Here is a 21,159-nt window from a genome sequence, read left to right on the forward strand (position 1 = left end):
TTTTGCATACGGGCTGGGATGAGGGAATAGAGAGGAAATGGGTAAAGTGAAGACTCCCACCTGGTCCCCGTAAGTTTCTGACCAGCTCTGTCTTTGCAGAGCTTGCTTGCATCCTTGCATTGGTGCCAATGATGTGGTTAGCTAGCAGAGAGCAGAAGAATCCTTTGTAAATTTGCATTTCTAGGATACTACCTGGTTTATGAGTTGCCCTGAGTGACTAGGTGTGGAAACTTGGCTTTGAAACCTAGGCAGAGAGCAATTAAGGTTTTAATGCTAATGACTGAATTACACTGCATGACACTGCATTTCAAGTGTGGCAAAAAAGTGCTGTGAAATGTGGTTTTCAAATACACATACTGCATTTGTGATAGCCATTTCAGAAATGAAAATAACCCAAGGATTTTCAATACCAAAAAACGAAGCTGCCTATTACAAGTTTTGAGTCAATGTCAGTCATCTAATTTATTCAGTATGCAAATAATCCAGTAGCCAGTGAAAGACACTGCTTCAGCTCATTTAAAAGCAGCGAGAAGGATATGAGAAACCTGTACACAGAATCACGGTAAAAGCTGAGGCTATTTTCTGATTGCATTATCTTGTCCAGTGATTTTTCAGATGCCAGCAGTGGTCTGTTCTCTATATTTAAACGATCACAGCAGAAGGCATTGTGTTTCCTATAAAAATAGCATTTTGACTATTTTCATATGGCCAAATCACAGCATACCCCTAGGAAGAAGCCCTCAAGAGCAGAAGTGTGGCACTCTTTGGTGTCAAATTCCTTTCCTCTGGCAGGAGGTGCAAGTCCCTTATCTGGGATGTGTTTTACTTCCAACTTCAGGTTAGGTCAGCTCTGTTTGCAGACGAGTTGAGGAAGGAAAAGAGTACAAGCAAAACACTAACCCACGTGGTGGGGAGGCAACACAGCACAGTTTATAGAGGCAGGTCGTTCCCCTGTGCTCTAGCAGCAATCTAATCCAGTCTGGGAAGGCTGGCTCAGTATCCTTAGCAAGGATATCATGTTGGGGTCAGGATGTTCTTTTAAAAATTATAGTTGAAATAATAAAAAGCTTCTGGTAGCTGGAATGTATCTACTGAATAGGACAAAGGTCAGTCTAAGATGTAACTTCTGTGCTTTTTGGTCCTGTTTGTTTTTTTTGTCCAAGTAACAAAATGCAGCTATCTAATGAAACTAAATTTCAAGTTATTAGCTGTAAATATTGAACACTGGATCAATATTTGGGTCTGTTACAAAAGCTAGTATTGGTCAATAGCAGTTTGGGCCACTTGAGTGAAAAGACTTTCAGAAAAAGCTAGTCTGAGCTCAGTCGTGCAGGCTGTAGAATACATATAGAAGCACTGTGCTCATTCTTAAAAATATGATTTCCTCTATTTAACATAACATTAAATTTAAAATCCGAATGTTTCTTCAGACACATAATACTGTCATTAATGAAGTTTGAATAGAATAATTATAGCATCAGTAAAATGATTTTATTGGCACTTCCACCTTTTATGAGAAGCATCTCACAATGGTGTAGGAGATCCAAACAGACTTGCCTGTTTATTTTACTCAAAACAAATAATTTGCTTAAAGATAACTGGGTGACACTAGGACACAATAGCCTTGCTGCACAAAGTGACCTTTGCATACTGGATGATCTGGATTTCTTAGCTCTGTACAAAAACCACATTCACAGTATTGTGGGTGGCATCAGCCTGCAGTTCCATGAAGCACTGTGTAATGGTCTGTCTGCCCTTTGTAATACTAGATACAAATGTATGCCAGCCACTGGATTCCAAAGCAAGAGTTATTTTAAGATGGGCAAGAACCTGGTTACAAAGTAGAGGAACATGCACCAACCCTGTCAAATATGCTTCCAGAATTTATAAATAGCCAACTTTTTAAAAAAGGGTAGAAATTAGAGGGTATTTCAGTTATTGCCCACTAGAATTTCCACTGCTTCTCTGGCAGTTGAGAGTCTGCTCAAAAAGGAGGAAGAGGTTCAGCCTTCAGCATCCCTGCAGCAGCCAACCAGAAGTAGAAAATTTCACATTAAACTTCAGTTTACCAAAAAAATTAAAACAAAGTGCATTTGCCATGCATTTCATTGAAAAGAATACCAAAGGGCACACGACTGCAAAAACATCCTTCACTTCTCAGAATTAAACGTGGAATACGGAGGTCTTCATCAGCAGTCCTTTACATCAGACATCTGTACAAGGACTGTACAGTATCTGCAATGTGTGTTCCACAGCAAACTCAGAAATCACTGTTAGAATTGGCACTAATTGATGACATTGTTAAAAGTCTCAGTAAAATAAACTTCGGATTGAAAAGACATGAAAATAAGTCGTTCCTTCTAAAGAGAAATGGTACTTTTTTTTTAGGAAATGATGTAAGCTGACAAGAAAATGTAATGAACTCCGATGTGCTATTACTTTAATTACACACATTCATTGCACAGAGGATCTGTCTGCAGGGCTGTTCAATTGCATTCACAAATTTTAAATCCTTTACAAATAAAGGAGTGAGGGGGGTATCTTAGTTTTAAAACAACAGAAGAAATATGCTAAAAAAACAAATTTAGCAACAAAGTGGTATGGAACTTTCTGTGATACCTGGTAATGAACAGACTGTGTCTGCAAAATCATCACATGAATTACTTTAGGCCCTGATTTATTGCCTCTCATCATCTGGAGTTCTCATCCATTTCTATTCTTTCAGGAAAGCTCACCTCCTTTGCAGAAATGAGCAAGGTTTGGAATAATTCTTTTGGTGTATTTCCCATAGGGTTGGCAAGCAGATAATGGATATTTTCTGCAGCCCATATAGATCTGAGGCAAAGAATACAAAGAGACAACGTCTCATGGCTCTCCAAGTGCACAGCTTGCAGCTTAACTTTTGTATGTAAGAACACTTTACCCAGCAGGAATTTTTCTATCTTATTTGAATAAAATTGAGACGAAACCAAGGAAAATCTAAAGCAGTGTTGCAGAGCTGCCAAAAAGATTTGATATTTTTACTTCTGTCTGGATGAGAAGCTACGAGACATGGTTTAGAGCTTGTGTAGCAATGGTAATGGGAGGACGGTTGGACTAGATGATCTTGTAGGTCCTTTCCAACCTTGTGATTCTATGATTCTTCCGAAGGATTGAAGTAGTGGCAGCACATTCCCCTAGTTATGTATTTCAGTAGTTGTTAGTGCTTACTTGCTCCCCAGGATCTTCCTTCATAGTTGTAATTTCTGATGAGATCTTATACCTCACCCTCGCCCTCTTCAACTGCCCTCCTGCTACCATGAAATCTCTCTGTTTCTCTTGGCCCATTGTCTTATCATGTGAAGAGATTACATGTGAAGACTTCTTAAAAATTTAGAGCTTGGTCAAAAAAAGTCAGCATTTCAACTCCTAGTTTACATCTGCAATTAAAGGTGATCTTGAATCTTGATTCTCAACCATTAAATTCAAACCTTTATTAAAATTACTACATGCCTACACACCAAGCCATCAAAAGACAGAACACACCTGGGAGGAGGACTGTGCAAAGAAAGAATAAGTGGTATTAGTGCAAAACATCCTGACAAAGAACAAATCTACATCAGAGGGATTTTATCATTCTCAGTAGCAAAGTAAATCTATCTGTGAAAAAAAAAAAAAAGTGTGACTGAAATTTCACTGTATGGATCCATTAGATTAGACTGAACAGAGGATATAAGGTAGAAAGGGTTGTATAATGATAACATAAACAAATATTGGTGCCTAGAAACAGCAGGCATAGACGCATTAAAATATTTAAGGTACCTTAAATATTAACTGCCTAGCAACAAGTCCCTGATTACTTCAAAGAAAATACACACTACTTTGGAAGGCAAAAATCATAGCCATTATTATTATTATACTTTTTTTTTTTACAATAGCAATTAGACACATCATTATTATTACATAACATAGAATTGCATGCACAGTGAATCCCTGCCTTAAATAGTTTGTGCTTGACTACACTAAGAAGCAATACACGAGAAGGAAATCACAGGATGTGTTTTATAAAGCAGAGAAATTGACTGCATCGCTGGGCTGCAGCTCCTCCCCTGCCTCAGATTTACGTTACGGCCATCCCAACCCACCTAAGTCTTCATACTCATTTCTTGATGTTTGCAATTATATTGCAGTTGTGCCATACGCAGGCAAACTATCCCAAGCACATTACATGACATTGTCAAAAGAGCCAATTTAGGCTGTGACTCTTAATTCCCTCTGTTGTTCATGTCATTGCAAGTTCCTGTACCTTAGTCTGGTAGTGACCCACAGTGCAGTCAGTAGGCAGCTCCCTGGGTTACAGCTGGCACTGCTAAGTCTTCCCTCACCACTACACGTACCTTACACATGAGCCCAAAGGCCGAATTTCCTGCTCAGTCCTTGTGAAACAGCTGAAAGGATTGTGATGGAAAAAGGTTTCCAGTAATACCTAAACAAACTTTCTAATCTTGCATGTGTTCATTACAGCAGTGAGTAAACATGTTGGCAGGATGTTTCCACGCTTTGGTGGCAGGCTCTGGTAGAAGCCTACATTCCTCTGATATTTTTTTTTAAGCTCATAAAAGGTGTCAGGTTAGGGCAGGTTTGCATGCAATTGGAAGCCTAGGGTTCCTGCAGTTCCAGTTAAAACAAACAGCTTAGAAACATATAGCATTAAAAAAAAAAAACACAACAAAACAGGATGCTTTCAGATTTGGGTTCCAAATGAGGCTTTTAGAACCCTACTTGCACGCAACATGTTTCAAGCTCCATGTAATACTGATAGCCGTTTCCAGATGGGATCCAAGCAGAGCCTCATTCACTAGTTGTCCACTCCTGATGCATTCTTTCCTGTAATATTCTTCTCCCTCAGGGGCAGGAAAACCAAGGAGTTTTTTGTGCTTAGGATCTTCCTTGTACTTTCTGTTTCAAGGATTGCATAGCCGAAGTTGTGAGGAATTGGAACAGAAGTGAGTGTGTTTGTGTAAATGATAGAGGAAGAAAAGCCTGACTTCTGTGTTAGTTCATCTGGACACTTTAGCACACGATAGGAGTGGGCTATGTGCAGCAGGCACTCTTGGCAAATCCAGGATCTAAAAAACTTCCAAATTTAAAAGCTGAAGTTACTTGGGCTTGAGTCAAGAAATAAGTTTCCCACCAACCTTAATCCCAGCAAAACGCAGGCAGTGGAAGAAACGATGTGAAGGAACGAGAATTTAACACTCACCGTACAGCCAAGAGTTACATCAAGAAAATGCGCTTTTGCGGCACGATTACTAAGCGCAGAATTATCTTCCTCGGGAACAGGTGAACCAGCTATATTGCCGCACTTGGAAAACACGGACTTTGCTCGTTCCAGCCGTAGCTCCATGCGTGACCCCACCAGCAGCGTGACGCCACTCCGGGAAGCGAGCGGCCGGCGGCGGCCAGCAGGGGGCGACTGTGAGCCGCGGGAAAGCGCGGAGCGGAACGGAATCCGGTTTGCTTGGAAGCCTTGAATGCCTTCTTACGGCATGCAAACGTTTTCAGCCCGGTCCTTTCGGAAGCCTTTTACAACAGAAATGAGTGCTTTCTATTCTATCTTCCCTCAGCTGAATCCAAACAGAACAAAACCAAAGGATAAATGGCTGCTCTGATTAAGAATCGAAGCTGTGGCCACAGTTGGTGCTGTTCAGTGGCATTTGTCTGTGGATGCTGTGTTTGATTAAAGGTAGGGTAGTAGCATCTGTTTTTAAGATTGCTGGCAAGTTTTATCTTTGTCATCATAATTAACATAGAGGCTCGAGGCAAATCAAATCAGCCGGCAGAACAGCTGCATGCATAATGCAGCTCAGAAATCTCATCTTTCAGCCCATTTTGGCTGTTCTTAAAAACCAGTAGTGGTGTGTGCAAGCACAGCTCATTTCACTGAGCAGTCTATTCCCATATTTATTTATCCAGACTGACTTTCTGTCTAATCTAACTCATTTTTCCTGCAATTCTACTCATTCTTTCTTATCTGGGATAAAAGATGGGATTGATTAGCCTCAAACAAAAAAACCCCACAGAAACAAAACCAAAAAAATGGCTCAAGGATGACCTTGTCAATGTGTGTATGTGACTGGTGGGAGGGAGAAAAGAAGACTGAGCCAGACTCTTCTCAGTGCTACCCAGTGACAGGACAAGAGGGCATAAACTGAAATACAAGAAATTCTATGTAAAGATAAGAAAAAACTTTTTTTGTTGTGAGAGTGGACAAAGACTGGCCCAGCTTGCCAAGGCAGGTTGTGCAGTTCCCATTTTTGGCGATACTCAGAGCTCCATGGACACGCTCCTGGGCAGCCTGCTGTAGCTGACCCTGCTCTGAGCAGAGGGTTGGACCACCACGGCCTTTCAGCCTCAGACATCGTATGATTCAGTGACAGAGGACAAAGAAAACAACTATTCTTGTTATCTTTCCAGCATTATTTGTATATTTCAAGACAGTTTTCCTCTTTCCCATACAACTCCTAAAAACTGCAATTCTTCAAATCAAAAATCACATCTTCTAAAGTTTGGATAATACTTTGGCCTATTTTCAGTGAGTTCATGTAATTATTGAAACAACAGCATGAAACAACACAGCATTCTCACTTACTAGCAGCGGAGCAAAAGGATTACTGCATAGATCTTATGTGTAATGCTCCTGTGTATTCATCTTAGCATAACTGGATTTTTTTCCTTTTTCCTACTGGTTGGTTCATCAGTTTGTGATCTAGGATTACCCCAAAACTCCTGATTAACCAGCTGTTCTTCAGCTTGTATTTATAGCCAGAGGCATTTTCTCTTGCCTGCCATTTCATGCATTTGGGATCATTTCTTTGGCTTGGCACAAGAATATCATAACAGAATCCTGATACCTAGTGGGCTTTCAAGCCCTCCTAGTCTGATAATTTACTAAACATTTTGGCCATTTCATGATTTGGGCATTCAGTAAAGATACAGAATAGTACCAAACTTGTGAGTTTAATACTAGTACCCCTTGATAACAGCCAGCATAAGCAACAATAAGGTAAATATCCATAAGGAGGCTGGTCATATATTACCTTCCACCCTTCTCTCTCCTCCTCTCCGGCGCCAGCATGGAGGGACACCCTTTAACAGGATGAGAAGGCCACAAGCATTACCAAGCCCCAGCTGCTGAGTTGCCAGAATGTGGTGACACCCATCTTGGAACAGGAAAATACAGAGAACACTCTCTATAAAATGAATCAGCAGCAAACCCTGAGTGGGACTTTGATTGGTGCCACAGCTGGACAGCAAAACCTGGAATCCTTCATAGGCCAGGAACACCTCTGTTGTATTCCTCTGAGATCTGATTGAGCCTTTGACTCGTGATCTTCTACTTAAAGCCTGAGTCTGGGTTGTGACTCTTGTATTACATGCTGGTTGTTAAGAATTTGACCAGATCTACAGAGGATGTAGGTAACTGGAAAGTGTACATAACTGAGAATTCTAGAAATTCTGTGCAACTGTAAGCTATGTTAGACCCTAGAAATTGTAGATTATAAGCTATGTTCATAACTAAATTTGTAATAACAAGTCTCTAATTATAACCACAACCCTGTGGCCAATTCTCATTCTGCCAAGGATGCCTGTCCTCCATAGTATCGGGTGACCGTCAGCCATTAGGAACCACTCTACAGGAGAAACTTCCCAACTATTTGGGGCTGTGGAGGTGTCCTGACTGGACTGCATTTCCTTGGGTAATTGTGGGAAAAACACAAGAGGCAAGATCACAGGTCATATGAAGTTGAGATTTACTCTATCTGCCCAGGACTGCTGGACTGTCGGAAGGGTTGATTCAACATTATTATGTTAACTGTTTCATAACATTTTATTATCTTGCAAGTACCTGAGAGTAGATATTTTGATTGTTTTCCTTCTATTTTTTTCATCTAAGGAATGAGGCAATTTGATCTAAAATGCTCAAAGTCTTCTTTGCCTTTATTTTTTAAGTCTTAAGGTGGTACAAATTCAGCGTTATACATAAAGTCATAACCTTCCATTGATCTCTCAAATATTGGAAAATCATGGTAATTTAGAAGCCCAAATACATTCCCTGCTTTATGGAGCCTTGCTCATCCTCTGTCAGTGTTCAAAGGTCAGTACTCACCATTCCAAGGCCGTCATGTCTCCACCCGATCCTACCAGACTGATGACATAATGTAGACTCCTGCAATTACAACACACACTCGTAATTTTTCCCTTCAAAAATTGCTCAGAGACAGTTCTATTTCTTCCTACAGTGAGTATGGCAGGCCTATGGTGCCTTCGTAAATGAAAGAATGCCTTGCAATTATTTGCATCTCTTTTTTCCCCCCCAAAGACGTAATTCATTATTTATAAGTAGCTTTTAGGACATAGAACAGTTTTCAGGAATGGCTTTGGACTTTTCTCAGAAACATCTTCTGGTAAAGCTGAGTCATCTGTGTAGCTACACATCAATCACAGCACTATAGCTCTCTGATCTATTGCATGTAGTCACAGAATTGGAATGTAAAGCTGTTATAGATACATACTACATATATATATATATTGCACAAATACATACATTGAAACATAACTAAAATGTCAAACAAAGTGAAAAATATGTTAGTAATTGCCAAGTGTTACATGAGGCTCTGATTTCACCTTGGCTTCTCATTGTCATTTCCCTTCAAAAATGCAAAACTCAGCTGATGCAGTGGCAATACACAACTTCCCACGTTTGTCTAAAGTGCAGTCTTACATCTTTTTTCCTCCCTCTTATTATTTCCATAAAACACAGAGCTTTCATTTATATGCATATTAGTATGACTGTAATCTCTTCCACACGAACATATTAAAATATTTTACACATATCAGAACAGTCATATATAGCACCATTGTACATTATAGAAGCATTATCTTTAATTATGTATGTAAAAGTAAGAGAAGTTTTTTATCCAAGGCTCGGCAAGGATTCAGACTTTTTGATTTTCAGCCCTCTTTTTCAGTCTCATGTCTATCTTCCCTAGGTTTTACAATGACCTACATATCATTGCACAGGAAATGCAAAGCCAGCAATTAACACTATCAGCCCCTTTATAGCAATGATCAACTATCCCAGTTATTTAAGTATAGAACATTTAATCTCTCGGGAAAATAAAGTTCTTTTAATCTTCTGGTTTAGCCCTTAGAGAGTCGTAAGAACTATAATTACCAGTATGGTACTTTACTGTGCAGCAAGTGCTTGAGCACTGCAAATTCCATACATGCCTTTTTATATCCACAAGCCACAGATGAAGGAAAAGTTGATAGCATTTTTGACCTAAATTACTGCCTAGCAGCAAGAGATTCTGCTCTCACAGAAGAAGGATTCAGCGTCATTCTTAGAACTTCACATATCCCTATTCCTTTCTTACATACAGATGGGCTTCTCTGCAATATAAATGCAGCTCTACATAGAGGTCAGTTCTGTAAACATGGGTTCTAATGGAGAACACTGGGTTTGTGTGATGAGGCAAGTTGAGAGATTTATTGTGGTTTTACAGGTCTGCTAGAGTAATTATATTAGCAGTATTAGAAATAAGCACCTCTTCTACAGCATAGCTGTGCTAGAAATCTGGTTTAGATATAGGAAGACTTACAGAAGACCCCTTTTACGTTTCCAGCTCATGTCATTTAGAAAGGTGATGTAATTATGTCAGTAGTAAAGCTTCTTTGGATGGCATTCTTTGTGTCTGAACACAGGGCTCTACTGCTCTAAGTATGGAAGAGCATGTGAACTGTATTGCTTAAAGTTGAAACAAAACCAGGAGTTGCACTTCAGGACTGCCTCGAATGCATTCTGGTTTCTAAGGGCTCTTGCAGCAGAAACACTAAGTCACAGCTTGAAGCAATGATTGAGCACCTGGTGGAAGGCAGGGCCAACCCAGGGGAGCTCAGGTGCATGTAATGCAGCTGAGTGACCGAAAGGGCTGGAGCCAGGATCCACCCCTTCCCAGAGCTCATTTAAGAGTTGGCAGTGGAGGTGAGGGGATCTCCTTGGAGATCCCTGCATACTGGAGACCTTCTAAAAGGTGAGTAGGTTCTTTCCTTTGTTTATGTATCCACGGCTGCTGTGTTTGGGCTACTCCTTGCTTGCTGCAGCCTAGGACTTTGCTACCATTGCTGTGCTTTCCATCACATTATAGCATTACAGGTCTGTAGGGCAAAGCCAGGTTGGCCTCAAATAAAGCTTCTGGAATGTGTGTAGTGCAGAAGCTGGTTTCCCAGCACCAGCTGTTTTGTTCTCAAGATCCTCTCCTATTTTACTATACTGCTTGCTGAGGTAGGCGTGTTTGGCATCAGTGTATCTGTATTATAGATGTGATCTGATTTTCATGTTTCTTAACAATTCATAAGTAAATCTACTTCTGTTCAGTATGGGCCCTGTAAGTTTACTGTTACCCTATTTAGGATCATTTGGAGCCTGGTTTCATAAACATCAATCTAGTAGGCTATTTAGCAGCTGTATTAGTTCCCTGAATTCAGTTCCCAGTGTGCTGCACAAATGCTTGTGGCTATACAATGCAGGCATGGTACAGGAATAGAAACACACAGTTGGGAAGGAGGAAATGATTATTTAAGCTGGCTTTAGCACTTTTGTTAGTGAATGTCACAAATTTGTCAAAACTTTGAGAAGTTCTTGTGGATTTTTCCTGGTCTTTTTTTTTTTCCTTATTAAAAGACATAGTTCAATTGCTCCTATAACTTAGTTTTTCTTCTTCATAGAAGCAAAATCTTGTCTACTTTTTAAAAAACATGAACTTTAAAAAAGCAACCCAAATTCCAAAGTAAAAATGAAGGTAAGCTTTTCCAAAAGGAGTAGAACTTCTAATTTGCTTTCAGAGTATTTTAAAATTTCATTTTATTGAATATCTCTTAAAGTGCCAGTAGACTTCCATCCTGCCTTTTATTAAATTGATTTTACCCTTCTTCCAAGACACTGAGTTGAACGCTGTTTCACAAATAGAAGCATGAGCAGGACAATACTATCTTCAAAACCCTTCTACAGAAGCCTAAATTCTGACCCCACGCCACCTTAATAAAAACCCATATGGTTGTGAGGAAGCACGTTTCAGAAGCACCTACACTGAAAGCTCCTTTTGCCAAAGGATTGGTACATGTAGGTCTAGAGAGGGTGTTGTGCAGACTTCCTTGATGCATCTAGATGATGGGATTAATGCTCAGTCAGCCCTAAATAAATGGGAAGACTATCATAGGGCTGTGCAGTAGAACATAGAATCTACTTAGTGAAGCACTTCTTGTGTCTAAAATAGCCTACTCAGTATGCTTGCAAAACTAGCAGCAAAGTAGAACATCTATGTTATCAGATCAGGAAAAACAAGCAGAATTGGCTGTAATCAAGCTGTGGATTTTTTTTATGGTGGTGGCAAAGAATGACCTGTCATTTAACTTCAAAAAAGTTATGAATTAAATATGGTCTTGATATACTATAAGTAAAAACTTACTGAGGTGGACCAACAACAATATAAGGAATCCTTTCATGGATGATTACACTTGCTTGGTAGAATGAAATAAACACTTGCAATTACAGAATGAAATAAAAGAAAGTAATCACAGCACTAAAAAAATTCCCCTTTATTTTTTGCACACAATCTCACTGATTTGATCTTAATAGTAATTGGAAGAGGGAAATCATATTCATAAGCCATGCAATATATTGCAGATGTTAATCACATACACACACATAGTTTTGAAAGGAGGATTTTATTGTTTTTCTGTGTGCTGAGTGAGGCTCAGTGGAAATGCTCCCACTGGTAAAGAAGTCACTTCCATGGGGAAGGGGGAAATGCCAGAACCCTCCTCCCTGTAGAGATAACTACAACTGCCCTATGGAAAAGTTATTCCAGTGAAAAGTTAAGAATTCTTGTTTGCATTTATTTTTATGCTGAACTTCTTTCCCTGGTTTGGAGGAATTTTCATTTTGTTGCAAAGTTATAACAGTGGTTATGTAATTTTCTGTCATAATAAAAATATAAGGTTTTTTTTTCCCTCCTCCCCCAGAATATTTAGTACTAAGATGTCTGTAGGTACTTCTGAAGTGTTCTGGTGCCAAATGTTGGCTGCCACAAACCTCTTTATCTGCTGTAAGTTGCCAATCAGAAATGCCTACTGTGTTACTGTTGTTCTAAGGCAGTTCCATCTCAAAGCAGACTAAACTTATCTAAAAAGTACAGAAAAGCCATTTCAAATATATTTCTGAATCAGGAAGTCACCTTCTTGCATCATAGTCCCTTAACCATCTCACATAGCTGGGAGCTGCCATATCAAGTTAATCAACATGTGATGAAGAATTAGGCAAATTAAAGAATATGATTGCAGTATTGCAGAAGTGCTCATCCATGGATGTGATTGAAGACAGAGCACAGCAGCATGGATTTATTATTCATAGTCCTCTATTGAAAGGAATGTGTCAAAGACACAGGCAAACCAGTTTGTCTTGTCTGCAAATAACTATCTTGAAAGAAAACCAGCAGGTGTAACAGGAGGTCAGCTGGACTGAATGGGGAACGCATAACCAGCCTCTAATGCAAAAAGGGAGCATATGGAAAGCCTAAATGCATATGGACTACAGATGCATTGCCTGGGCACACAAGGATGAAAATAGGAAGAACAAAACGCCACTAGATTAAAAAGTGGCAAAGAGTATAAAGTGAAATAAGAGGCTTCTTTAACTACTTCGGCATCAAAAAGATGACCAAAGCAAAAAGTGAACCCACTGCTAAGAGGTCTGCAACCCTGTGATGATACAGAAAAGGCTGAGGCCTTTTCTGAGGAGCTGCTTTAAGGCCTTTCATGCTTATGTGTCTAATAGTGAACTTATCACAGCACTTGACAGTTCTGTAAATAACTAAATGAAATATATTTTAAATAACAGAGTAGCAAAAATTACTTCCCTGTATTGACAGGTAGTTAAATAAGTGACAGCTCAACTTGTCATTCCAAAGCAATGCAGTAAATGTGCTTACTATATAACTTCCACCAACTTCACCTATGAACTGGTATCTCTGATAGCAAAAAAAGCATGAGCTGAATATGACAACACAGGTAAATAGGATTGCTTCAAATACTATTATTGGCATAGTGCCTGTTGAAGGTGACTGCTCACCTGGAAGCCACCAAGAGCACGTCTCTCCTAACACACAGAAATGTTCCACTGCTTCTTAATCATGGGGATTTATAAATAAAAATCCTCATGTTATACTCTGTTGCTTTGTTTCCAAAACTGATGCCATTCATCTCAGCAGGAGTTGTGCATTTATGTAAGCTATTCAGTCAGTTGTACTTTCAAGTGTGGACTGTTGCCAAATCAGATCACTTCCCATTAATCAACGTTTAAACTTGAAACCAAACTGCGGGTAATCAGGTAATATTGAGAGTGCATAACTAATAGCCAGCCCACACGTTTCCTTCCCATTAGCTATTGTCAATGAACTGTAAAAATGCAAATGCAAAGTTCCTTTTCTTTTTTTTTTTTCATTCTTGCTAACTGAGGCTTATGAAAACACTGCCCTTCTATGAATCTCAGGAAAACACACAATGTGAAAAGAAAATTCCCCAAGGGGAAAAGATGTCCTAACCAGATGGTGAATAAGGGCAAAACAAAGTCTGCTCTTGAGTTTCTGCAAGGAGCTCTGAATTTAACAGCAGCCCTACGCGTTGTGCTACGACACCAAATTACTCAGAAAATGCATGCAGAATGGTGATGCTGTTGTAAATGGTAATGATAAACGTATACCAAATGATGGTGCAGGCTGTTCAGGAAGAGAGGGCAATGAAAGTAAAAGGCTATCTTTTGACCATTTGAGGTATTTAGTTCCTAGTTCTAAACCACAAAAGTTCTGAAGACAGTGCTCATCTCAAAAGCTGCTACTGTCTCATGAAAATTGTTTCATTTGTACATACGAAGTAAAGCATAAACTAAATGCTTTTCTAGACTGGATGTTCAGTGCCCTTCAAAATCAAGCACTTGCCTGGGTCTTAAATGTTGACATTTAATAAGATTTCTCATTTCTGAATGTCGTGTTTTTAGAATGACTGATAGACATTCATGAGTAAAATACTAATGGAGAAATGTTGTGTCATAGAAAAAGCAATCATTTAAAAGCATGGTTTTAAAATAATGCTGTTTAATGCTTGGTAGCTTAATAATAATTGGTATATCTTTTTATTTGTGAGCTGAAGAGGCTTACCTCCCCAGTGGTCCACCCCCCACTGTCAGCAGAGGCTTCTTTCCTCCAAGCTAGAGCACATCCAGACTGGATGCTTGATTTGGCATGACAAAAGGCAAGTAGAAATCTCTAGCAGGGGAGGGAAACTCCTGAAATGGATCTGTCACTGACAGAACAAACTCATCCTGAAAAGCTCTGCCCTCAGCTGCTGGTCCCATGCCCCAGATGGAGAGTCCCATTCTCCTCTGGTGTGACAAACACCAAAACAACTGCTCAGGGAGCCACTCCTTAACTGATGGAGTGAAGTCCACAGCAGGGTGCAGGACATATTTCTTTCTGTCACTTTAAAACTGATTGTCAGTTGTTCTCACAGAGCAATAGTAATCACCTTAGCTGAAAGTCTTCATAGGTTTACCAGAAAATTAATTCAAAGTACATGTAAAACTGAAATGTTTATATTTACACAATGAAAAGAAGGAATGGTAAAATTCAATATGAAACCTACTTATACTGTGTAGAAAAGAACAAAAAAATATTTCAGGTATGGGCAGCTGTGTACAGCTGACAGCTTGAAGAGGGCCTTCTACCTACTGAGAGTTAAATTTTAACATATCTGCCTCATCATTCATCTGAGTGAATCTCAGCTCCAAATCACTCTCAAATCTTTTTTTTCTTCCTTAAGGCATCACACATTTCTCAGTGAAACAGAATGCTGGGAATGCTGCAGCTATTGCCACTAAGATGCCTGCTGCCTGTGACTCATTATCTAACTGAAGTGCTGTCCCTCTTTGCAGGGTCAAAGGGTGACTTCTCTGTAGGAGAAGCTGCAAAAAGGATTTTACTGAGCAGAGCATTTGGAAAACCAGAGGGCATTGCAGCTCCTCACCTTTTCCTCTTTATGTAGCTAAAGCTGAAAGAAGCAGCTTTCTTGGCAGACCAGGAACTTTGCATTTGGACATATATTGTGTCTCCAAGCGAGTTAGCTCTTCAATCTATTCATTCAGCTTGAAGTTTTACAATATCTTCTTTCCTTGGGTGAGGCTTTGTTTTACTGCACTATGAAGTGTATCACTTGCTGTTTTTTTTTTTTTAATTGCACTATGGTGTTCTGCTAGGAAAGCTGTCTGCATCCTCTATTTCTAAGAACCTTTTTGTCTGCTTGCCTTCCTCCACTTCCTAATCATTTTCCTATTTATATCCTTAATGTAATTTCAATACTAATCAACAAATAAAAAGGCATGCTCTTACTTACAACCTTCTTTCTTTCTGCACTCTGATTCAGTGCAGATTTTGCTACACTTAACCATTCTTTTTTTTGAATTGTTATCCCAGTTTTTTCTGTCTGAAGGAAGTATTTATTTTTAAAGCAATGTTGTACAAAACCATTATTATTTCCTAAACTTTGCCCACTTGCATCATTCAAGCAGATCCTGGAAATCACTGGTCAGATTAAAGACGGCCTGCAGACAATCAGGAGAGCTTGCTTTTTTCATCAGCTGTTGCCCTCTCCCATGACTTTAACAAGTGTTTCACAATAGATATAGGCTGAAAAGGCTGTACTTGAAGCCCATGTTCATAATATGATGGCCTGGAGATGCAAGTTTCAGCATCCACTGTGTAAAGGCTTATATTAGAATAGGTACAGAAAATGAGGTGTAATTTTACTTTTGAAACCTCCAACTCGCTTGATATTTACTGCAGAAGAAGATTTGGTAACAACATAAACACCCCCTGCTGCCAAATCTATTCCAGCATCAGAAATGCTTTTTCTGCTCTCCCAAATCTGCTCTGAGTGTACTTCTATTTAGCAAGAAAAGAAATAATATAAAGAAACTAAGGTAGGAGTTACTCCATTAATGCAGATTCTTCAGGCAAATGAGAGAGAAGAATGAGGGGAAAAAGGAGAGGAAAAGGATGAAGTCCTTTTTCTTCATCCTTCAAAGGATGAAGAAAAAATGAAAAGAATTAAAGCAGGGCAGAAAACTGTAACTGTATACAATGTTTGTATAAAACATTTCAGCATTGTGTGTAATGTTAAGAAATTAGAATACTTATTAAATAAGGTGAGCACAGGAGAAAAAGAGAAATGTGTAGGAAAGAACAGAGGAAATGGTAGTGGGTTGGAGGAAGAATCCCAGTGTAACATTAAGCCTTAAACTTTTTTGAATATATATCATTTCTGTTGACCCTAAGAAGACGTTTAAAGTGAGGATCTTTCCTACTTTATAGAGAAACATTTTTAATCTATGAGCCTGATGCCATTTGTAAACTCTGCTTTGTCTATTTTAACTTGCGTGGTAGGCTTATTAGCTTTAATGCATTGTGGGCAGGTCAAAACTGAATTCTAGGTTGCCAATGCTGTCTGCTGCCAAAATTATCTGCTTCCCACATGTTATACTACTATTTCTACATTGTGGCTTCATTTTCTAGAAGTCAGTGAAACATGAGTGTAGAAACATGATCTGTAGATACTGTGTAAAACAGAAGTCAATTTGACCAGTACTGTTGAAATCATTTGCAACACTCAAGCTGTTCTCACAGAGCAATAGTGAGGTTGGACTGCTATTGCTGAGGTCGTTTTGTAGGGAAAAAAAAACACCAACAGTTGTAAGAACACCAATGTGAACTACAGGAAAAAAATATTCATATTTAAAAGGAAAAATAATTTTTCTTCACAGAAATACTACACATATTTCTCACTATACATTCTGTGCTTAAAGGAATACTCTAGCTTTCTATAAATTAATTTTAAAAGTACTGTAAGAATTACTAGAGTATCCTATGTAACCTACTGAAGGGAACCTGCTTTAGCAGAGAGTTGGACTCCAGAGTTTCCTTCCAACTCCTACAATTCTGTGATCCTTCTTGATAGGACTTTTTCCAATGCTGGCTTATTTATAAATGAATATACAAAAGATGAAGTAATTCTAAACATGACATCAGCTCTTTTTTCTTCCTCTGGAGCTTAGAAGAAGGCTATCTTTTCCTTCCAGCAACTTTCTATTGCTTACAATGATGAAACAAGCTAATAAGCTTGACTACTCCCATTTGCCTTCCTTGTAGGACATAAAACACAGATCTAATTTTCATATGTCTGTTGGAATGTGAGTCTGCACCTAAAAGTTATTTCAGAAAGCTTCACCTCCTCACGGAACAATTAATCTGAACAATAATCCCATGTAAAAATTACACTAGTGCAAGTAAAATATATTACTTTCTGCACAGAGTAGCTTCTTTTCTACTGTACTGTTAGAATTTAATGAAATAAGAGGAAAGTAGTGCAGCAATCTGCATTTGAAAGCTGAATAATCAGTCCCTATGGATACATACATGTATAGCAATGCTGAGAGGAAGCTCTGATTGCCTGTGCTTACTTAAATGCACAGTTTTAAACATAATTCCTCAAAGGAAATCTTTCAGTATTAGATCTATAGGGCAATCCATCCCTTTATTGCCTTTCTGTGTATGTTTGATATGCCTTTGCAAGTACATGACATTGTGCTTATGGGAACGCTGAGAATAAAACAATTCAAAGGAGAGACATTAAAATGCTGAGAAGCCATTTAAGCTCTTCTCTCGCATAGCACCTGCAGGAGTGACCTGAATTACTGGCATAACTCTACCAGTGACATTGACTGCTGTATGCAGGAATGTGACTGGACAAACTGGGAGCTGCAGGGCATTTGCACAGCATTTCCAACACCAGGATCTGTAGTCAAGAAAGGAGAGTGTGTTCTTCTGCATCCCCGCCCTGGGGAGACCACTGACAGATAGGGGCATCCATTACCAAATCAAACGGAGTTTGGCTCCTTCATATCACTCTCCTATTAGTTATGCATGCTTAAAAAGCAAAACAAATCAGAGGTCTGACATCATGTTTATAAGAAAAATCTTAGACTGAATACAGAATTGGAGAGGAAACCTTTCTAGGAACTTAGAAGATATCACTCTCTTAAGAAAGAAGGGTAGACAGAGATAAATAACAAGATGAGAAAATTGGCTTTCTAGCACTGTGTGAAGCTACTTACATGCACCATTAGTTTTCAAGACACCTTGGAGATGGTCTTTCAACGCACCCAGCTGCTCCTAGAGGCTGCACGCACTATGGCAGTGCCGTTATGGGGAGCAGGGCTCCAGCCCACCTCTGTGGGGTTCTGCTGAGGGCTTCAGGCACCGCCACACAGCAATCAGTGCTGCCTGGAGGGAGAAAGACGCACGGTTACCCTCGCGTCAGGAGGTGCACGCCGATCTGAAGCGCTGAGCATCACAAGGAAGCCTTGCTGTGGCACTGAGAGCCCCGCCAACTCCTGCCCACCTCCAACTAACGACTCGATTAGGGAAGGCTGACAGCCCTGGGGCTTGGCGTCCTTGCCCTCAGGCGTCGTCACGGAGTCACGTCGTCACGGAGTAGACGGACACCCCGCCCCTCAGGGATCGTACCGGGCTCTCCCGCTCAGCGCCCCTCACTCAGGGCTCGCACTGGGGCCGGGTTCCCTCAATTCCACAGGTTACTTCGGCGTCGGCGTCGAAAAGACCGCTCCGCTAAAGGCAACCCCCCACTCCCCGAAGCCCCTCACGAAGCTGCGTCCGCCGTCGCGAGAAGCGGACGAGCGCCAAACCCCCCCGCGGGCGGGAATCGCGCTGCAGCTTTAAGAGCGCGGGGCGGCGCTGCTGGGCACGGTCACGTGCGGCGCTGGGGCCGGAACCCGCGCTCGCGGCCGCCTGAGGAAGCGCCCCGAGCCGGAGCGGAGCCGTCGCGACCCGCCGGGCTCTGTGAGGGGCGGCGCGCGTGCCCGGCTCGGGAGCGCGCTTCTCCCTCTACTCCCCATCTGCGGGGACGGTGAAGGAGGACGGCGGCGGCACTAGGATGGAGCTGTTCCAAGCCAAGGACCACTACATCCTGCAGAGCGGGGAGCGGGCGCTGTGGTGCAGCCGGAGGGACGGCAGCCTGCAGCTGAGAGCCGGTGGGTGCGGCGAGAGGAGAGGAGAGAAGAGGAGAGGAGAGGAGAGGAGAGGAGAGGAGAGGAGAGGAGAGGAGAGGAGAGGAGAGGAGAGGAGAGGAGAGGGTGGCTGGGCGGCTGGCTGCGTGCCGGCGGTCGGGGGCGGTGAGGGAAGATGGCAGCGGAGGGCGGGGGGGGGTCGCTGAGGGGAGCACTGGGAATGGCGGCGCGGGGCCGGGCTGGTGGCAGCGCGGTGAGTGCCGAGGGGATCCGATGAGCCGATCTCGTTCCGCGCTCCGCTCGCTTAACCCGGTGCCGAGGTACCTCTGGTCACCCCCGGAGCATCACTCGATCCAATAGCCATCTTGCGTTGGCGTCAGCCTTATGTAAACGGTGCCTGACGGTGCTCGCAGGGGTGTCCTGCACTCTTCTCTTCTAGGAGAAACTGGACGAGTACAGCCACTTCTGTAAATGGCTCGCGAATGTTTCTAGCGACTGCGTAACCCAGCCGCTGTTGGGCTCGGGCTGCGGTGAGCAGAAGTTGTGGGCACAGAGTTATGTTAGCTGAGGCACTGCAGCGGTGCTGGGCAGCGGTACCTCGTGCTCACCGACAGGGCGTGAAGCGAGGAGCGCGCTTGGTTTGGGGAACGTGCGAAGCTGATGTGACCTGCGGTTCCCTACATTTCCTGCTTAAAGGCTGGAAATAGCCCCGGTCGCTGCGTATTCCACCAAACGTATGGTATTACTCACAGCTCTCTTCAACTAGGCTGAAAAAGCCACATAGGCACGTATATGGCTGCAGCTGGCTGAGTATGGTGCGCTTAATGAGCTTTCACAAGGCTGGAATTGACTTAGATTAACGGTAGGATAGGATGTTTATATGTGTTTTATCAACAGTGCTGCTTTTTTGTACCGGTCTGTCTTGTGTTATGTCTTCGTGCTCCAGCTGCGTGGTGCTTTTATCTGGTCAGCACTGTTTGTCCGCATCTCTGAGATAATATTGAGGTCTGTCTCGTGGCTGACTGCTCTTCTGCTCAGGTGGAAGGTCTGGCAGAACTTAAACTTATAAATCACGTTACAAAATTCTTGGTGATGTTAAGCTAGCAAACTGCTAGTCGATGAATGCATGTTTTCTCAGAAACTCAGATTGCTATAATTATCATTTTGTGTATTGTCATAAAAGCTCTTGCTTTGCCCGGAGTGATAAAAACATAAATGTATAAAACTGTAATTCTGGAGGCTGTTGTGATTGACATAAACCCAAGCTTTCAGACTTGTTGTCATGCAGCTGTTGCTGTGATTTCCTGGAGCCCATCAGCTTCATGGGGGCTCTGCCAGTGCTCCGCAGTCTGTGTGTGAGTCACCAGGGTTCTGTCTGCAGTGTGACTTTAAATTTTCGGTCACTATGAATGTGATCCCTATTGTGTGTGATCCACCAATTAATGAAGAGTAATGTGATAGTTAAGTCTCCTAGTCTGCTTGACACTTGTTAGTCATGCTTTCCTATTTGGCTGGATTTTCAGTTTTGTTTTTCCAGTGCTGTGGCTCTGGTTGATCTCAGTATGTTCAAGTGCTGTGAATTGAAGTGCCATATTTGGTATGTTGAAAGTAAACGTGAGAAGGAAATGGTTCTGTAACAGAAGATTTTCTTGGATCAGTAACTTGATTGTATTAAGACAAAGCTGGGGACTCTTAGAGCAGGCCATTTGACCATTTATAATCAAGGCCACTGAGTGGCAATGAGCAAATAGATTAGCGTGTGATGAGTCACTGCCATATTAAAAAAAAAAAAACAAAAAAACAAGCAGTAACTTGTATGCATTGGTATGTTGAATAGTCCAGGAAAAGGCTATCACCTAAGTATGTGTCTCTGCTAGTTTTTGGAAACTGGCTTTACTCTGTCCCCAGAAGGCTGTTCAAATTAATCATTGCACAATTATGGATTGAAACAGGTAATACTGGCAAACCCTGCAAAGTAGTGTTTT

General features: G+C 41.2%; 1 protein-coding gene and 1 long non-coding RNA gene across 4 annotated transcripts in view; one reads left to right on the forward strand and one right to left on the reverse strand.

The window, feature by feature from the left end:
• Positions 1-3,444: 3,444 nt before the first annotated feature.
• On the reverse strand, positions 3,445-19,911 carry LOC116216907 (uncharacterized). 3 transcript variants are annotated; one of them, XR_014884771.1, is made up of 3 exons: positions 19,499-19,911; positions 18,263-18,431; positions 3,445-8,209 (listed from the first exon to the last, which is right to left on the reverse strand). It is a non-coding gene; the product is annotated as an uncharacterized LOC116216907 (long non-coding RNA). The 3 variants fall into 3 exon arrangements; XR_004160561.2 differs by lacking the exon at positions 19,499-19,911 and adding an exon at positions 18,675-18,862; XR_004160562.2 differs by lacking the exon at positions 19,499-19,911 and adding an exon at positions 18,550-18,684.
• The window catches only part of INPP5F (inositol polyphosphate-5-phosphatase F), a 37,645-nt gene continuing 35,364 nt past the window's right edge, over positions 18,879-21,159 (forward strand). Inside the window, exon 1 of the mRNA XM_085229599.1 lies at positions 18,879-19,198. Within this exon, the coding sequence (XP_085085725.1) occupies positions 19,102-19,198 (97 nt within the window). The 5' untranslated portion in view covers positions 18,879-19,101. The remainder of the gene's footprint in view (positions 19,199-21,159) is intronic.

This window comes from Meleagris gallopavo, chromosome 8 (genome assembly GCF_905368555.1).
Source record: "Meleagris gallopavo chromosome 8, MGAL_WU_HG_1.1, whole genome shotgun sequence".
NCBI classification, from domain to species: Eukaryota; Metazoa; Chordata; class Aves; order Galliformes; family Phasianidae; genus Meleagris; species Meleagris gallopavo.